Here is a 15484-nt window from a genome sequence, read left to right on the forward strand (position 1 = left end):
CTTATTCAAGGCCTCAGAGGGATACCAGAGCAGCACCCCCATTCAAAATCCTCTAAGACCAAAGTTCTCATGTGACAAATTAGGAAACAGACTCAGAGGTAATACAATCTGAGTTTTTGTCTTTTGATACCAGGTTGTATTGAGTGCTATGTGTCAAGCATACTTTTACAGTTTTTATGGGTATTATTTCATTTAATCCCCCAAAAGTCCTGTAAGACAAATACTGTTATTATCCCCCACTTAACAGTTGAGAAAACCGAGACACAAAAATTTCCAGGGTCACAGCTAATAAGTGGAAGAGCTGGGACTGAACCTTTAGCAGCCTGTTCCAGAGTCAGGCTCCTACCTGTGTTCTACAGCTACCTCCTGAGAGAGTGCCCATAAAACTCAGTCCAGGGGCACCTGGGTGGCTTAGTCAGTTAAGCGTCTGCCTTGGGCCCAGGTCATGATCTCAGGGTCCTGGGGTTGAGCACCACGTCGGGCTCCCTGCTCAGCAGGGAGTCTGCTTCTCCCTCTCCTTTTGCCCCTCCCCCTGCTTGTGCTCTGTCTTTCAAATAAATAAAATCTTTTAAAAAACCCAAAAAACTCCGTCTAGTTACTGACTCATCACATCCCCAGGCCTTTGGAAGATCAAGAGAGGCCAGGTTCCTTCAGATTTTTTTAAATGAACACATGCCTAGATAGGTATAGAAACTGTGGCATATTTTAAATATTTAAATTTGATAAATTAATTGCTTTAACACAAAAAATGATGCGGTACATTTCCGCCATTTGAAAAATAATGATGAGATTCTTTTTTTTTTTTAAAGATTTTATTTATTTATTTGACAGAGAGAAGAGAGAGCACAAGCAGGGGGAGCAGGAGAGGGAGAAGCAGAATCCCCGCTGAGCAGGGAGCCCCATATGGGGCTCCATCGCCGAACCCTGGGATCATGACCTGAGCTGAAGGCAGATGCTTAACTGGCTGAGCCACCCAGGTGCCCCTAATGATGAGATTCTTAAAAAACATTAATTCATAGTGCTTTTTTAGTAGGGTGGTATGGGAATGAGGCACAATTTAAAGTTGCTGATGAACATTGTTCAATCCCAAGAGACGGGCTTTGATTTTATATGTTTATAGTTTCTTCTAAAAAATGCCTTCATTTTTGGGGGTGCCTGGGAAGCTAAGTCGGTTAAGCATCTGACTCTGAATTTTGGCTCAGATCATGGTGTCAGGGTCGTGAGATTGAGCCCCGTGTTGGGCTCAGTGCTGGGCATGGAGCCTGCATAAAATTCCCTCCCTCTCCCTCTGCCCCCCCTCACCTCGTGCTCATGCACACTCTCTCTTTCTGGAAAAAAAAAAAAGATAAAAATGCCTTCATTTTTTTATTATTTCCTGGTCAGACTTAAGTTTTCTCGGAAAGAAAGGGATATTTTTTTCTTAAATCAGAAAACGAATTTCCAAGTTACTGTCCATGAACGGATACATTAAAATACAGGGCCCATTTCTGGCCCCACTAGTCACTTGCTCTGTAGCAAAAATCCGTTAACCTTTTACTCGTTTCTTTGTGCAATGGGAATGACAACGTTGGCATCAGATTTCTCCAAAGCACTTTTCAGAGCCTGAATGAAAGGTATTAAAACTATTGCATGCATTATTCCCAGCTCCCAACCTAGCAATTGGCTCCAATTACCAGCCACTTAGAAGGATTTGTAGGTAAGACTCTTATCACACATTGCTAATTACAACTTTCACAGTTGTGTTTTGTTATTTCTTTTCAAAAGCTAATGTTTTGGTAATGACTGCTTTCTTTGCGGGTTAGAAAACACAGCTCCATTTCCATACAAATGTCACATTCTTATTAGCACATCACCCATCCATCCCTCACGGGATTATGCAGCTCTGTTCATAGATATAATCAGCTTTGTATTTTCATTCAAGGATAACAAACTAGCAAGGTTGAAATCTTGACTTGTCATTGGAACTGAATTGGAACTGAATTGCTCCCCAAGCTGGGAGGGGGTAAGACAGAGTCAAGCTCCATTCAGAAATGGCAGTTGTCTCTAGAATCTCAATCGCTTGCCCTCCCTTTCTTCTCCTTCCAGTATGGTGACTATGACCCCTCTGTTCACAAGCGTGGATTTTTGGCCCAAGAGGAATTGCTTCCAAAAAGGGTAAGAAATCAATCCCCTGTTTGGGAAAACACAGCAGAGATGTGGTCTACGAAAAAGCTAACTTAGGGACTTCAAGGAATATTGGAAGTACACGGCGAAATCATTTAAATAAATATTTTGTAATCAACCTTGAGTAAAGAATGTAGAATCTCTGTTAAGCATATTAAAAAGCAAAGGTACGTGGAGTTCGTTCGCGGTTGCCAGAGCTAGCATGGCCTTGAATGTTCGTTTCCTTCAAGGTGGGTGAGCACCAGTGATTCCCAGGAAAGAGTGTGGAGCAACATGTGTTCAGCCCGGGGAGCTGAGCTGTTTGCAGCAGGGCAGGGTGGATAGAGATGAATTGGGGTGGACATTGTAGTTTTTAATCCTTGGTGGTGTTCATCTTGTTCATTAGCCACGGAAGCAGGCCTTCCCTCCCTTCGGCTACTCCCGATTTTATAGCTCCACTCATCTGTCATGTGTAATAAAGGCCTGCTTCTCACCTTTCCCTGACTTCCCTTGCTCCTTTGATGGCTTTTGTGCAGGAGGAAGCAGCAGCACATGCAGCTTGGCCGAGCTCCTCCCTCTGGGACATGCAGCCCAGGAAAGAGGGGCTGCAGCTGGGCGAGGGGTGCACCCTTCTAAGTTGTGACTCAAGTGGAATGGTGCTTGTTTGAACACCAACCCTGCAATGTGACTGGCTCTCCCTGTATGTGGCTTTTTAAAAATAGCTTTGCTGTTTTAGTCTGATCTCGAAGCTAAGCTTTGCTGTTTTGTAAAAATGAGGTATAATTATAAAAATAGCAAACAATATCCAAACTTTCTTTGTGTGTGTGTTTTTTATTTTGCTCTATTTTTTGGTAGGTAATAAATCTGTATCAAATGACTCCAGAAATGTGGGAGGAGAGAATTACAGCCTGGTACGCAGAGCACCGGGGCCGAGCCAGGTGAGGCTGCTTTATTATCGGTTTACATTTCCGTATGGGCTTTTTTTTTTTTAAAGAACTACAAAATTAGGACTTGCTTGTTGAACAAAAGGCAGTACTGAGGTAGATAGAAGGAAAAGGGAGAGCTGGGAGTAGCTGGTCTTCAGTTTTGCGTGTATCCTTCTTCTGGTGCGTGCAGTATAAGGTAGGCCGCACAGCCTGTCCGGATGTACAGCCCCACTGCATTCATTGGTAATTCAGTTTCATGTTAAGGATTAGAGTGTATGCATATCCCATAGCTTTTGTGTTCATTCCTTGCTGATGACATTTGCAGTAGCTATGGATTTTTGCTTCCTGCAGTATACAGTCTAATATTGTTATATAATTACATGAGTGGTTCTGAGGATTCATTCTTTGCAAGAGTTGCTGAGTCAAAGGATGTGAGCATTTTGCGTTGACAGGTGCCACTAAATCGCCCTCCATAAGGGTCGTACCTATCTACCTGCCTACCAGCAGTGTATGCACATGTCTCCCCCCCATTTCTCTCCCCAACACTCATTTTTATCAATCTGATTTTTGTAATCTAAAAGATGAGATATTGTGTCTTAAGTATTTGTTAGCATTTTCCTGATCACTGTAGGAATTAATCTTTTCATTAGTCTTTAAAATATTGTCCTCTTCTTCACATCAACTTCCTGTCATGTGCTTTTTTAAAATTTAAATAATATGTATACTGAAAAGTGGACAAGTCATAAACGTACCGCTCAATGAATTATCACAAATTGAAAACACCGTGTAACACCAGGTGACAAGATAGCATGTGACTCTCCCCTGCCATAACTCCCCATCCTTCCTCCCCAAAGCTAACCACTCTTCGGATCCCCGATTCCATAGAGTAGTGGTGCCGGTTTTAAGCTTTACATAAATGCAATGGGACAGTCTCTATTTTTTGTGTCTCACTTCTTTTACTCAGCATCATATTGTGAGATTTGGGTTTGTGGTATGTAACAGCAGTGAAATTTTCATTTTCATTGCTGTGCAGAACTCCACTATATTAATAAAGCATGAGTTATCCATTGCACTGTTGATGGACATTGAGGGCATCGGGGTGTCTCTTGGTTGCTATTACAAATAATGTCAAACAATTTTTCAGAGTAATTGTACCAGTTTACATCAGCAGGTTGTGTTTTCTAGTTACTCCACATGCCTGCCAACACTGTGTGTTCTCTTAGGTTGAATTTTTTTTAAAAAAATTCATTTGAGAGCATTTTGAGATTGGAGAGAGGGAAGAGTCATAAGGAGATCAAGTTAAAATATTTCAATAGTATATCTATTTGGGAGTTTTCTGCAAGTCATTGCTGCTTTAAGAGCTTACTTTAAATTTGACTCACAGCTTAGAAGTAGGTGACCTGGCTTGGGTTTTACAGCCCAGATAGCTCTTGGCCTAACCCCTGACAACACCCAAAGAAATAAAATCAGGAGGGTAGAGCGCTCAGGTAGAGCTCTCAGGTAGCTTGCAGAGAGAATTGTTTCAATACCAAAACCGAGGTGAAGAAAGTTCACAATCAGATAAAGCAACAACTTAAATCTGCATATCCTAATCCACTTGAGGGGAGAAGATAACATATCACGTCCTTTTCTTGAATTCCTTGAGCCGGGTGTCATTATTTACCAAGGGCAAAGCGTGATATTGAAGCCAAGAGATGCTGTAATGAATCTATTCTCTGGCTTTTGTGGGGATGGGAAATTCTGCTTGACTTCGGAGTGTTTCATAGACTCAGGGCTGGGAAGAGCCGTGTTGGTATCTGCTCTGGCTGGTGACTTCCGGCGGGTTCCTACACGCAGGTGGGAGTGTGCCCGCCCTCTGTTTTCTTACTTAGCTCTGGTGACAGTGTCTTTCATTCTCCTCACAGGGATGAAGCTGAAATGGAATATTTGAAGATAGCTCAGGACCTGGAGATGTACGGTGTGAACTACTTTGCAATCCGGGTGTGTTGAATCCTCTTTGAGTTCCCTGTGTATAAACAGAGACTGAATCAGAGGCCGACTGCTAAAATGGGTTACTTCCTTATTCCAGATTGGCAGTCTCTTTAATGGTTCAGTGGAGGAGAAGAGAAGAGGAAGGGGAGAGGGTCTTATAGCCTCATTTTCTATTTTTGGACTTCAATTAGATCCTTGGAAATGAAGTGTCAGTTGAGCCCCCAGGGGGACTTGGGCCTGGTCCTGTGCTCAGCAGAAACCTGTTCGAATACTCTGAGTGTAATGTTGATTATTTCTGGCTCTATGAGATCTGGCCCACAGGGAGCGCATGTAAATACTCTTCCCCCAGGGCACAAGGAGAGTAAAGCTACTTTTATAGATTACTGATTTGTTTGGGTGGGTCTCTTGTTCTCACTAGCAGGCTAATTGGTTTTCTATTCAGACCATTAATAGTCCCACTGTCCTCTGGGAACCCACTGCTTCTGCACCAGAGGCTTCTGTTTTCAGTCTTGGCTGGGTGGGCCTCTTTTTTTTTTTTTTTAAGATTTTATTTATTTGACAGAGAGAGACACTGCGAGAGAGGGAACACAAGCAGGGGGAGTGGGAGAGGGAGAAGCAGGCTTCCCATGGAGCAGGGACCCCGATGCGGGGCTTGATCCCAGGACCCTGGGATCATGACCTGAGCCGAAGGCAGACGCTTAACGACTGAGCCACCCAGGTGCCCCCTGGGTGGGCCTCTTGAGCATCTTTCTCCTGAGGTTCTGCGGCTAGATGCCATACCTAGGAGCTCCATCCAAAGGAATTCATGCCATTGGCTCAGGTATTCCACTGCTGGTTCCAAACTGCAGATAGGTAGATGTTAAACAATCACCCAGAGTGGCCCACCTTTTTTGGTGGGGAGGGGGAGGGGGAGGTGGGAGGGGGAGAGAGAATCTTAAGCAGACTCCATGTCCAGTGCAGAGACACAGGGGGGAGGGGGGAGCTTGATCCCAGGATCCTGAGATCATGACCTGAGCCAAAAACAAAAGTCAGACGCTTAACCAACTGAGCCACCCAGGTGCCTCAGTGGTCCACCTTTCTTACCATAGTTACGGTTTGCTTTCCTTTTTTGGGTTCCTATAAATTTTGTATGAGGGGCACCTGGGTGGCTCAGTTGGTTAAGCATCTGCCTTCAGCCCAGGTCATGATCCCAGGATCCTGGGATCAAGCCCTGCATTGAGCTCCATGCTCAGCTGGGAGCCTGCTTCTCCCTCTCCCTCTTCCTGTTGCTCCCCCTGCTTGTGCTATCTCTCTCTCTGACAAATAAATAAATAAAATCTTTAAAAACAAAAAGATTTTCTATAATAATTCAAAAGGTTATTAAGTTTTATTAATTTCTATTTGCTAATTGTCTGGTTTAAGGTCAGGCTAGTTTAACACATTTCTGTGGTTTTGGCAACATAACTCCTCTTGGCCCATCTGCCCACCATCTAGATTCTAGAAAAGTAGTATTTTACAGTCCTTAAAAAACAGTTTCTTATTAGGAAATATTTCTGCAGCAGTCAGACTAAAATACACAATTGTGTGTGTGTTTTGTGTTACACAGTAGACACAGATAATGGATATTTTAGGGTCTTTTGTGTTCGAGTTCCATCAGCTAAGGGAATTATGTGCTTAAAACAATTTAAAAGAGACTGCTTGAGTCCCGCCGCTCTGTTTATTCTCTAGAAGTCATGATAGAAAGCAGAGGGTAGAATCCTTTCTTTCTTTTTTTTTTTTTAATTTAAACTAGTCACAAACATAATGAAATATCTCGTTTTCCAAAATGTACTGTCGCACTTAAAAGCACAAAGCCTCACTTATGTTAATGCAGTAATTTTAAGAGCTTTGCAGACAAACAGGAATCTCTCTCAGGGTTTGGTAATAGCGCCTGACTTGGGGAGTGTTCGAAGGACTAAAAAGATTTATCTTGGAGCACTCACTTGTCCACCTGACACCTGCTGTTAGATTGGTCCTTCTCATCACAGTCTGAGCACCTTCTCGGTTTGCAGACCTGTTTTGCTGCCCTTGAATCTGGTTCGATTTCCTGGTTGTCAGCAATGGGTCAGGTGCTTTAGGTCCTTGTGCAGGGAGTTTCCTTCCACCACTACACAAGTGCAGGTGCATGGGCCTCCAGCCTGAGGATGTAGCTCTAGGCCCTTAGCTGGGTCAGTGACCTGAGGGCCAAGGGCACTTTGCCCTCTGTCTACTCTGACTGCCAACCACCATATGTGCAATCAATTAAATTTTCAAACAGTTTTATTGAGGTATAATTTATTTTTTTAAAGATTATTTATTAGAAAAAGTGGGGGAGGGCTGGGGAGGGCAGAGGGAGAGGGAGAGAATCTCAAGCAGCTCCCCACTGAGCACAGAGCCCGAACTGTGGCTTGATCCCAGGACCCTGAGATCATGACCTGAGCTGAAACCAAGAGTCGGATGCTTAACCGACTGAGCCACCCAGGCACCCCTAGGTATAATTTATATACAGTTCATTTTGGTATATTTTTTCCAACATCCTATTATAATAATTTCAAACATATAAGAAAGTTGAATTTCACAGTGAATATCCATATATACCCACTGTCTAAGTTCTATAATTAACATTTTACTATATTTGCTTTATCACACTGAGAATACGTTTTAACATAAAATAAAACCATTTGATCGCAGCACTTGGAATTTTCTTTCTGGTGGGGTACCTGGGTGGCTCGGTCAGTTAAGCATCTGACTCTTGATCTCAGCTCAGGTCTTGATTTCAGGGTCATGAGTTACAGGCCCCATGCTGGGCTCTACTCTGGGCGTGGAGCCTACTTAAAAAAAAAAAAAAAACTTTCTGGTAGTACAACTACATTTTCTTTTAATGTAAGAGATGTTTAATTCTACAGGTCTTTTTTCTACATGTATGATAACTCTTATCCATAGGAGTACCTTTCCAAGGCCCCCCGTGGATGCCTGAAACCGTGAATAGTACCAAACCCTATATATACTATGTTTTTTTCTTATATATGTATACCTGTGAACATTTAATTTATAAATTAGACACACTGTAAGAGATTAACAGTAACAATAAAAAAGAAGTTATAACAGTATACTGTAAGAGTCATGTGAATATGTTCTTTCTCAAAACATCTTATGGTACTACTCACCCTTCTTATAATGATGTGAGATGATAAAATGTCTACATGATGAGATGAAGTGAGGTGAATCACTTAGGTGTTGTGATGTAGGGTTAGGCTACACTAGTGACCTGACAGTAGTTCAGAAGGAGGATCATCTGCTTCCAGACCTTGGTAACTGAAACCATAGAAAGCAAAACCACAGATAAGGGGGGCGGGGGATGACTACTGTATTTAATTGGAGGTAACAGTGCTTAGATTGCTGCTACTTTAGCCATCGAGCCAGTAACAGAAAGCCCCAGTGATCCCTCTGGGACACGAGTCATGAGAATGGTATTTTGCCTCTGCCTGCCCCAATTCAGGAAGCTGGAGGCCCCCTGGGTTATATAGCTGCTGTGACTTCTGTTGGGACCTGTTGGAACTTGTCACATATAATAGTGTGTGCCAGGTTCTTTGGGAAGTTGAATAAAATCTCAAACCTCCGCTGGAGCTGACGGTGGCTGATCTTTGTTGAATCTACAGAATAAAAAGGGCACAGAGTTGCTGCTTGGAGTGGATGCTCTGGGCCTTCACATCTATGACCCTGAGAACAGGCTGACCCCCAAGATCTCCTTCCCATGGAATGAAATCCGAAACATCTCGTACAGCGACAAGGAGGTAGGACGTGCTTCACATGCAGACCCACCAGCAGCGCAGCTTGCGGCCTTTCCCTGTCTCTCCTCCTTGCTATAGTGGTCCCCAGCCAGACTGCTCCTTGTTACCAGTAAAATCCTTTAATCCCCAGGCTTTGGGTTTGGGGTTGTTGTTTTCTGTTTACAGAACAGTATTGGCAGCCTATTTTCAGATGGCATCGCTAAACCCCCCTGCTGACTAACAAGAGGCTGGGGAGCTCAACTTGTCCAGACGAACCTCCAAAGAATAGTAAACAAACCAGAAAGTAACCTTTTCCTATTACTTGCCTTTCTATTTCTAGTGAGAAATTCTCTTTGTATTTTTAAGTGTGGTGGACATTAAGCCCTCTCTCAGTGTCCAGTGCTTGATACATGTGGTGGGGATATCTATCTGTTTATCTCCTTGTGTGTGTGTGTGTGTGTGTGTGTGTGTGTGTGTGTGTGTGTGTGTGTGTGTGTGTGTGTGTGTGTGTGTGTGTGTGTCTCACAGCGATGATATAAATAAGGATATCAGAACTAACTACTTGTGAGAATTTGAGAATAATTAAGTTTGAATAACTTGGCTGAACACTCTTAAGTTAGAAGTCAGATATTTCTAGGGATGCCTGGGTGGCTCAGTTGGTTAAGCGTCTGCCTTTGGCTCAGGTCATGATCCCAGGGTCCTGGGATCGAGTCCTGCATCGGGCTCCTTGCTCCGGGGGGAGCCTGCTTCTCCCTCTGCCTGCCGCTCCCCCTGCTTGTGCTTGCTCTCGCTCTCTGACAAATAAATAAATAAAATCTTAAAAAAAAAAGAAGTCAGATATTTCTATACAGGATGGTGACCTTTCCCAAACACACTAATCTTATGTTCATCCGTTCACTCGTTTGTTCTTGTTAATTTTAAAGGAATTATCAAGCATCTGCTTTGTGTTAGGTTTCGTAGGGGAAACAAAGATGTAGAAAATCCAGTCTCACCCCTCAGGGAAATTATAGTCAAGCAAGGCCCCGACTGCTGTAAGACAGGCCTACAGTGGAAGGGACTGATGATGCACGTGATGATGACCCATTGCATTTCCGCTTTTCCACTTACGAGTGCTCTCACCCCAACTCTGATTCCCTCCTCCCGAGAACATGCAGCAAGAGTAGGGGCCAGGTTTGGGGTATCCGTGCCACATCAGGAAGTGGAGATGCAGAGGAATCAGGTGAGCTGTGATCAGTGAGGGGAGCTCCATGTTCCCTGAAGTCATAGCCGAGGCGGCGGGTGGGGGGGCTTTTCCGGTAGGGGGTACAGAGGGTGAGTCCTGAGAGCACAGGGCACTGGGCCCAGACGGCGCTCAGTGACGTTCTGGTGCCCGCACTGTTGAGATGCTGAGTGTCGAGTAAGGAACAGTGACAGCTCATGTGGTTGCCTGCAGAGCCCCCACCTGGAGCAGATTTCCTGTTTTCCCTTCCCAAATAGCAACTTGAGAAAGGGAATCCCAAGCTCCTGGTTTCCAGTAATGTGTTTGAGATCTCCTTGGCCATGCTTGATGAGACAGATTGAGCTTCTTAATTCAAAACATTCTGGCTCTCAAAGTTTCTATAGCCCAGAAGAGGAGCACTTAGGTATTTCTTTTTTAAAGTACTTCAATTGAAAGCTCCACATAACTTAAAGCAGTAGGTGTGCTGTGGCATGGTAGTTTGTCATCTCTAATTTCATAAAGTCTGTTTACTGCATATTCGCATATCTTTGTGTGCTAAAGGCTCCCCAAACATTCATTTTTCACAGAACTCAAGGATTAAAGTCTCCCCTAGTACGACCTGACACAATAAACTCTAATATACCCTCTCCAGGGGCAGGGCGCCATCATGTTCCATCAGGTCAATAACTCATGCAGCAAGAGGACCTCAAGCTGACTTGACATAATAGGAAGTAGTCTTAGTAGTTATGCATGACAGCCGTGCTGTCAAAACAGAAATGTTGGTTTATTTTAAGTGATCCATTGATTCTTTGTGCACATCCCGGCACAGCACAGAGCCTGTGGTTTCCCCACTACTTGTGGTTTCCCACTGACAGCTCCGGGGTTTGACTTAAGAGCCAAAAATAAGTTCATGAAATTCACAAATAGCAGCCTACACAAGAGCAATAGTGCTTCTAAGTTAGCTTGACCAAAAGCTAACCGAAGGATCATTTTCCTCATTGTGCTAACTCCTCCTTGGACAAAATAACATGCGGAAGAAATACCCAAGAATTTATCTTCCCAGATGTATTTATCTGCTTAGCACGTCTTTCTCGGGAATGGGTACCCCATTTTTTAAGTGCACCTTTGAAATGGAGGATCTGTCTGGTCTGATCAGGAATGGTTGAGAACAGCAGTTTCCATTTGCTCTTGCCTGCCTAGCGGTCTGGCCCTGGGATCTCCTACTTCGCTACCACCCTGTCCTTATTCAGCTTTCTCTCCCCTTTGATTTCAGGAACTGTTTCCCTCTTCTACCACCGTCTGTTCTTTTTCACACTTTATTCCTTTTATTAACAGCTTTCAGCTGATAATCCCCATGTTCAGAACCCGGAGTGATGATCTATATGCTGCCACATCAAACCCCAGCCCCTCTGACTGTCCACCCCCAGCCCGCCCCTGCCTTCCTCCCAGTCTTAGCCCATGATATCATCTTAGTTGTCAGGGGGTTAATAACATCAAATACACACACACACACACACACACACACACACACACGCACACGCACACACATGCACACACACCCCCACACAGCTCATTTCCTTATCTGCCCCTCATTTCTGTTGCTTGCCCTGTCCTGAAAGGCCCTCCGTCCAATCTTTTAGCTTCCCTGTCTCTTTGTCTATGACCAGCTGAAGTTCCCCTCCTACTTATGGTAGATCGATGCTGAACCCCCATGACATTTGTGATTTGTGCCGCCCAATGAGGCACTAATAGATGATGTAATTTCTCAAGTAACTGACTGTCATTAATCTAGTTCCGGCTAGGTGGTGAGCTTCCTGAAGGCAGAACAGGGCCTGCATCTTTGCAGTGGGCTTCCCAGTGTTGTCCTCACTGTGCGGCCCATCGAAGGCTGGCATTTCAGGTTTCCAAGCCTAAGATGGTGCTGACAATACACCTTCCTGGGTCCTGAACCTCCACAGCCCGAGACTTGGCGCTCTCAGCCACTTATAATTCACCGTGGTTTAGTGCCCGGGCACCAGGAAGCCAGGACAAGGCATAGCCTCATGCTGGATCTTTGCCAATGTGGTTGCTGCTTTTGTGGAATTTCCCAGTTGGTGCTCACACTCTAGGCTGTCAGACTGAAACTGTTTTCTGCTTCCTTCTTTCAGTTTACTATTAAACCATTGGATAAGAAAATCGACGTCTTCAAATTTAACTCCTCAAAGCTTCGTGTTAATAAGCTGGTAAGTTGAGATCCTGATTTTTGTAACTGATAACTGTAGTTTTTCTGAGAAACTGAGTGCCTTTTTTGAGAGAGTATCAGAGTAATTCCTTGTGAGGTGTAGAATGATAGCTCACCTGCTACACGCTTTGCCAATAAACCTTGAAAGACTCTTCCCTTTAGCTTAACCTAGCGAGTCAAACCTAAATTTTATAATGTGGAATTAAAAAAAAAATTATTTTTATGGAGGTACCTTTTACATATAAAAGGATAAGGATCATGTGTATTAGGTATAAAGAAGGGCAAAAATAAACATCTACTTACCCACTACCCAGCTTTAAGAAATAGCACACTTCCAATACTGTTAGAACCCCTCATGTTAGCATTCTGCTGGCTTCCCCCACCCGCCTCCCCAAGGGTGATCACCATTCTGAGCTGTGTGCCTATAATTCCTTTGCTTTTCCTCAGAACTTGACTTAATATATAGCAAAATGAATATACTACTAAGTTTTGTGAACTTTTGGAATTTACCAAGTGCTGTCAACCGTCCTTCTGTCACTTTTTTTAAGACATTCTTTTTTTTTTTTTAAGATTTTATTTATGTATTTGACAGAGAGACACAGTGGGAGAGGGAACATAAGCAGGGGGAGTGGGAGAGGGAGAAGCAGGCTTCCCGCTGAGCAGGGAGCCCGACGTGGCGCTCCATCCCAGGACCCTGGGACCATGACCCGAGCCGAAGGCAGACGCTTAATACCTGAGCCACCCAGGCGCCCCTGGGACATTATTTTCTGAGATGTAGCTATGTTGATGCTTCAAGATATGATCCCCTTGTTTTCATTGCTGTATAGTATTCCTTTTGTGGATATATGTGTGTGTGTGTGTGTGTGTTGTCATTTTCCTATTAATGAATAATTAGGTGCTTTCTACTTCTCTGCCATTTTAACAAGGCTGTTATGAACATTCTTGTACCTGCCTCCGGCTGCACACATGCAGTAGGTTCTCTAGAGAGTTATCTGCTTAGGAGTACAGGGGCAGGGCTGTAGCGTATGTCCAGATTCAAGATTACACCATGTTGTTTTCCAAAAAAAAGGTGAGTTAACTGACAGAGCCAATGCAGTGGGTGCAGCTTTCTTTTGTTTGATATCTTCCACGCTTTTATTATCAGCTTTTAAAATTTTTTGTCACTCTTGTGCTTATGAAATGGTATCTCAGTGTCATATTAATGGGCATCTTTATATTTACTAATGAAGTTGAACATCTTTTTGAATATATTTTGGCCAAGCTTATTGTCTCTCTTTTTTTAATTTAAATTCAATTAATTAACATTATAATATATTATTGGTTTCAGGCGTACAGGTCTGTGATTCATCAGTCTTATATAATACCCAGTGCTCATTACAACACATACCCTCCCCAGACTTATTGTCTCTTTTGTCAAACGCTTGTTTCATTTCCTTTGGTTAGTATTTTCTGGGTGGTTTATATTCTTTATTGGTTATATCTTCTCCCAGCTTGTGGCTTATTTTTCCTCCTTTTTTAATGCCTTAACAAAGAATGTTTGATTTTAATATAGACAAAATACACATCTTTTCCTTAATCCTTTGTACTGTTTGTGTCTTCTTTGGCATTTTTTTTTATCCTATGATCACAAAGATATTCTTCTATATTCTCTTCTAGAAATTTCAAGGGTTCTGTCTTCGCATTTAAATCTTTAATCCTTCTGATTTTTGTGTGCGGTGTAAGGGAGGGATCCAGTTTCTTTTTTTCCACATGAATAACCTGTCGTCCCAGCCCAACCTATTGAATGAGCTTTCCTAGCCTCTCTGAGCTGCAGAGCCACATCTTAACTTAGGAGAATGAGATGCATCCAGAAGACATGCCGGAGTGTCATCTGTTTCTCTCCTCACTTGTAATTTTTGCCCCCTGGCACACTTGAGGCACCTCCATTTTGTCTGTCTCTGGAGGGGAGAGCACTGGAGGACGTTAGTAGGGAGGGCCTTGGTGTTTCACGCTGTGCTTTACTTCTCAGGTTTCCTGCTGCCCCCAAGAGCCCTGGGACCAAGATGCCGTAGCACTGGTGAGCTGGTAGGCAGTGAAGTAAATTTGTGGGTTTAACATTTCCATTGCTTCCGACCACAGATTCTCCAGCTCTGTATCGGGAACCATGACCTTTTTATGAGGAGAAGGAAGGCTGATTCTTTGGAAGTTCAGCAGATGAAAGCCCAAGCCAGGGAGGAGAAGGCTAGAAAGCAGGTGAGCAAGACCGTGTCTGAACCACCACTGTCGCTGAGTCGTGGTCTTGGCCTTGGAGGTAAGCAGCGTTCGTGGGCTGACAGGTGTCATTTGGCTATGGATACACCTTCTCTTATTTTATCTCTGTTGGATCTTTACTGGCTGATGCCCAGCCAGTGGGGTGTCCGCTCTGGAAATGAGTAATAAACTCCAATAGCATATGTAAAAGAAATATCTCTAGTTATTTCCCCATCTAAGTAGGTGAAGTGTGAATAATGCAGGCTTGGGAAGAGATAGGCAAGCCTGTATCCATCCATCTGTCCGCCCGTCCGTCCATCCGTCCATCCGTCTGTCTACCTAGCTAGCTCGCTTTCTTTTTGCCTGCCTGTCTCCTTTGCCTGGCCTTGTCCTTTTCCTAATTAGATGGTGATAGAATGCACGGCAGCGTCTCATGCTTGCTGTGGGAATGCTAATTAGACTCCGGCCGCACTTCCCCGCCACAGGTCAGCCCAGGCGGCACACTGCCTGCGGTGGGAGGTGCCACGTGTGCTCATCAGCAGACTGGACAGTCCACATCGTTGTTTTCTACTCATAAACCATGTCGACTCACTGAAATCCACACAACTAATCTGAGCCTCACTGCTGAGACTATCCACTGTGGTTCTGGACCAACTCCTAGATGGAGTAGCAGCAGTTGCCCTCAGGACTTGCAGGCTCAGAGGTGTAATCGTTAGTCTGTGTGCAGTTCTCTGATGTGGGGGACTCCAGTGAGACTGGCTCCCTGCCCTGAGATTTGGAATGAAATGCCCAGTTTGATCCAGCATGCTTTCAGCATTCCGTCCCTTTGCTCTCTGAGACAGCAGACGCTTTGGGCTGCTTTGGGGGCCACGGTGGTGGAATGGGTTTTCTTGGACAAAGAAATACTCCTGAGCCAGCACGAGTCTAAATGGCAACTTCAAGAAGAGGCTTCTTTGACCTCTTTTCAGCTGAGCAAAACTTAGAAGTGAGAAATCTGAAAATGGCAATGAGTGTGTCGGCCTCGGGGCTG

At 44.0% G+C, this 15484-nt stretch overlaps 1 protein-coding gene across 6 annotated transcripts in view; it reads left to right on the forward strand.

The window, feature by feature from the left end:
- The window catches only part of NF2 (neurofibromin 2), a 75684-nt gene that overhangs the window by 36108 nt on the left and 24092 nt on the right, over nt 1–15484 (forward strand). For all 6 annotated transcript variants that reach the window (XR_003516821.2, XM_027575446.1, XM_027575447.2 and 3 more), the window contains exons 5-10: nt 2086–2154; nt 2998–3080; nt 4973–5048; nt 8696–8830; nt 12152–12226; nt 14344–14457. Coding sequence is in view for 5 of the 6 variants with exons in the window: in XM_027575446.1 (XP_027431247.1) it covers nt 2086–2154; nt 2998–3080; nt 4973–5048; nt 8696–8830; nt 12152–12226; nt 14344–14457 (552 nt within the window). In the remaining variant the exon portion in view is untranslated. The remainder of the gene's footprint in view (nt 1–2085; nt 2155–2997; nt 3081–4972; nt 5049–8695; nt 8831–12151; nt 12227–14343; nt 14458–15484) is intronic.

This window comes from Zalophus californianus, chromosome 14, assembly GCF_009762305.2.
Source record: "Zalophus californianus isolate mZalCal1 chromosome 14, mZalCal1.pri.v2, whole genome shotgun sequence".
NCBI classification, from domain to species: Eukaryota; Metazoa; Chordata; class Mammalia; order Carnivora; family Otariidae; genus Zalophus; species Zalophus californianus.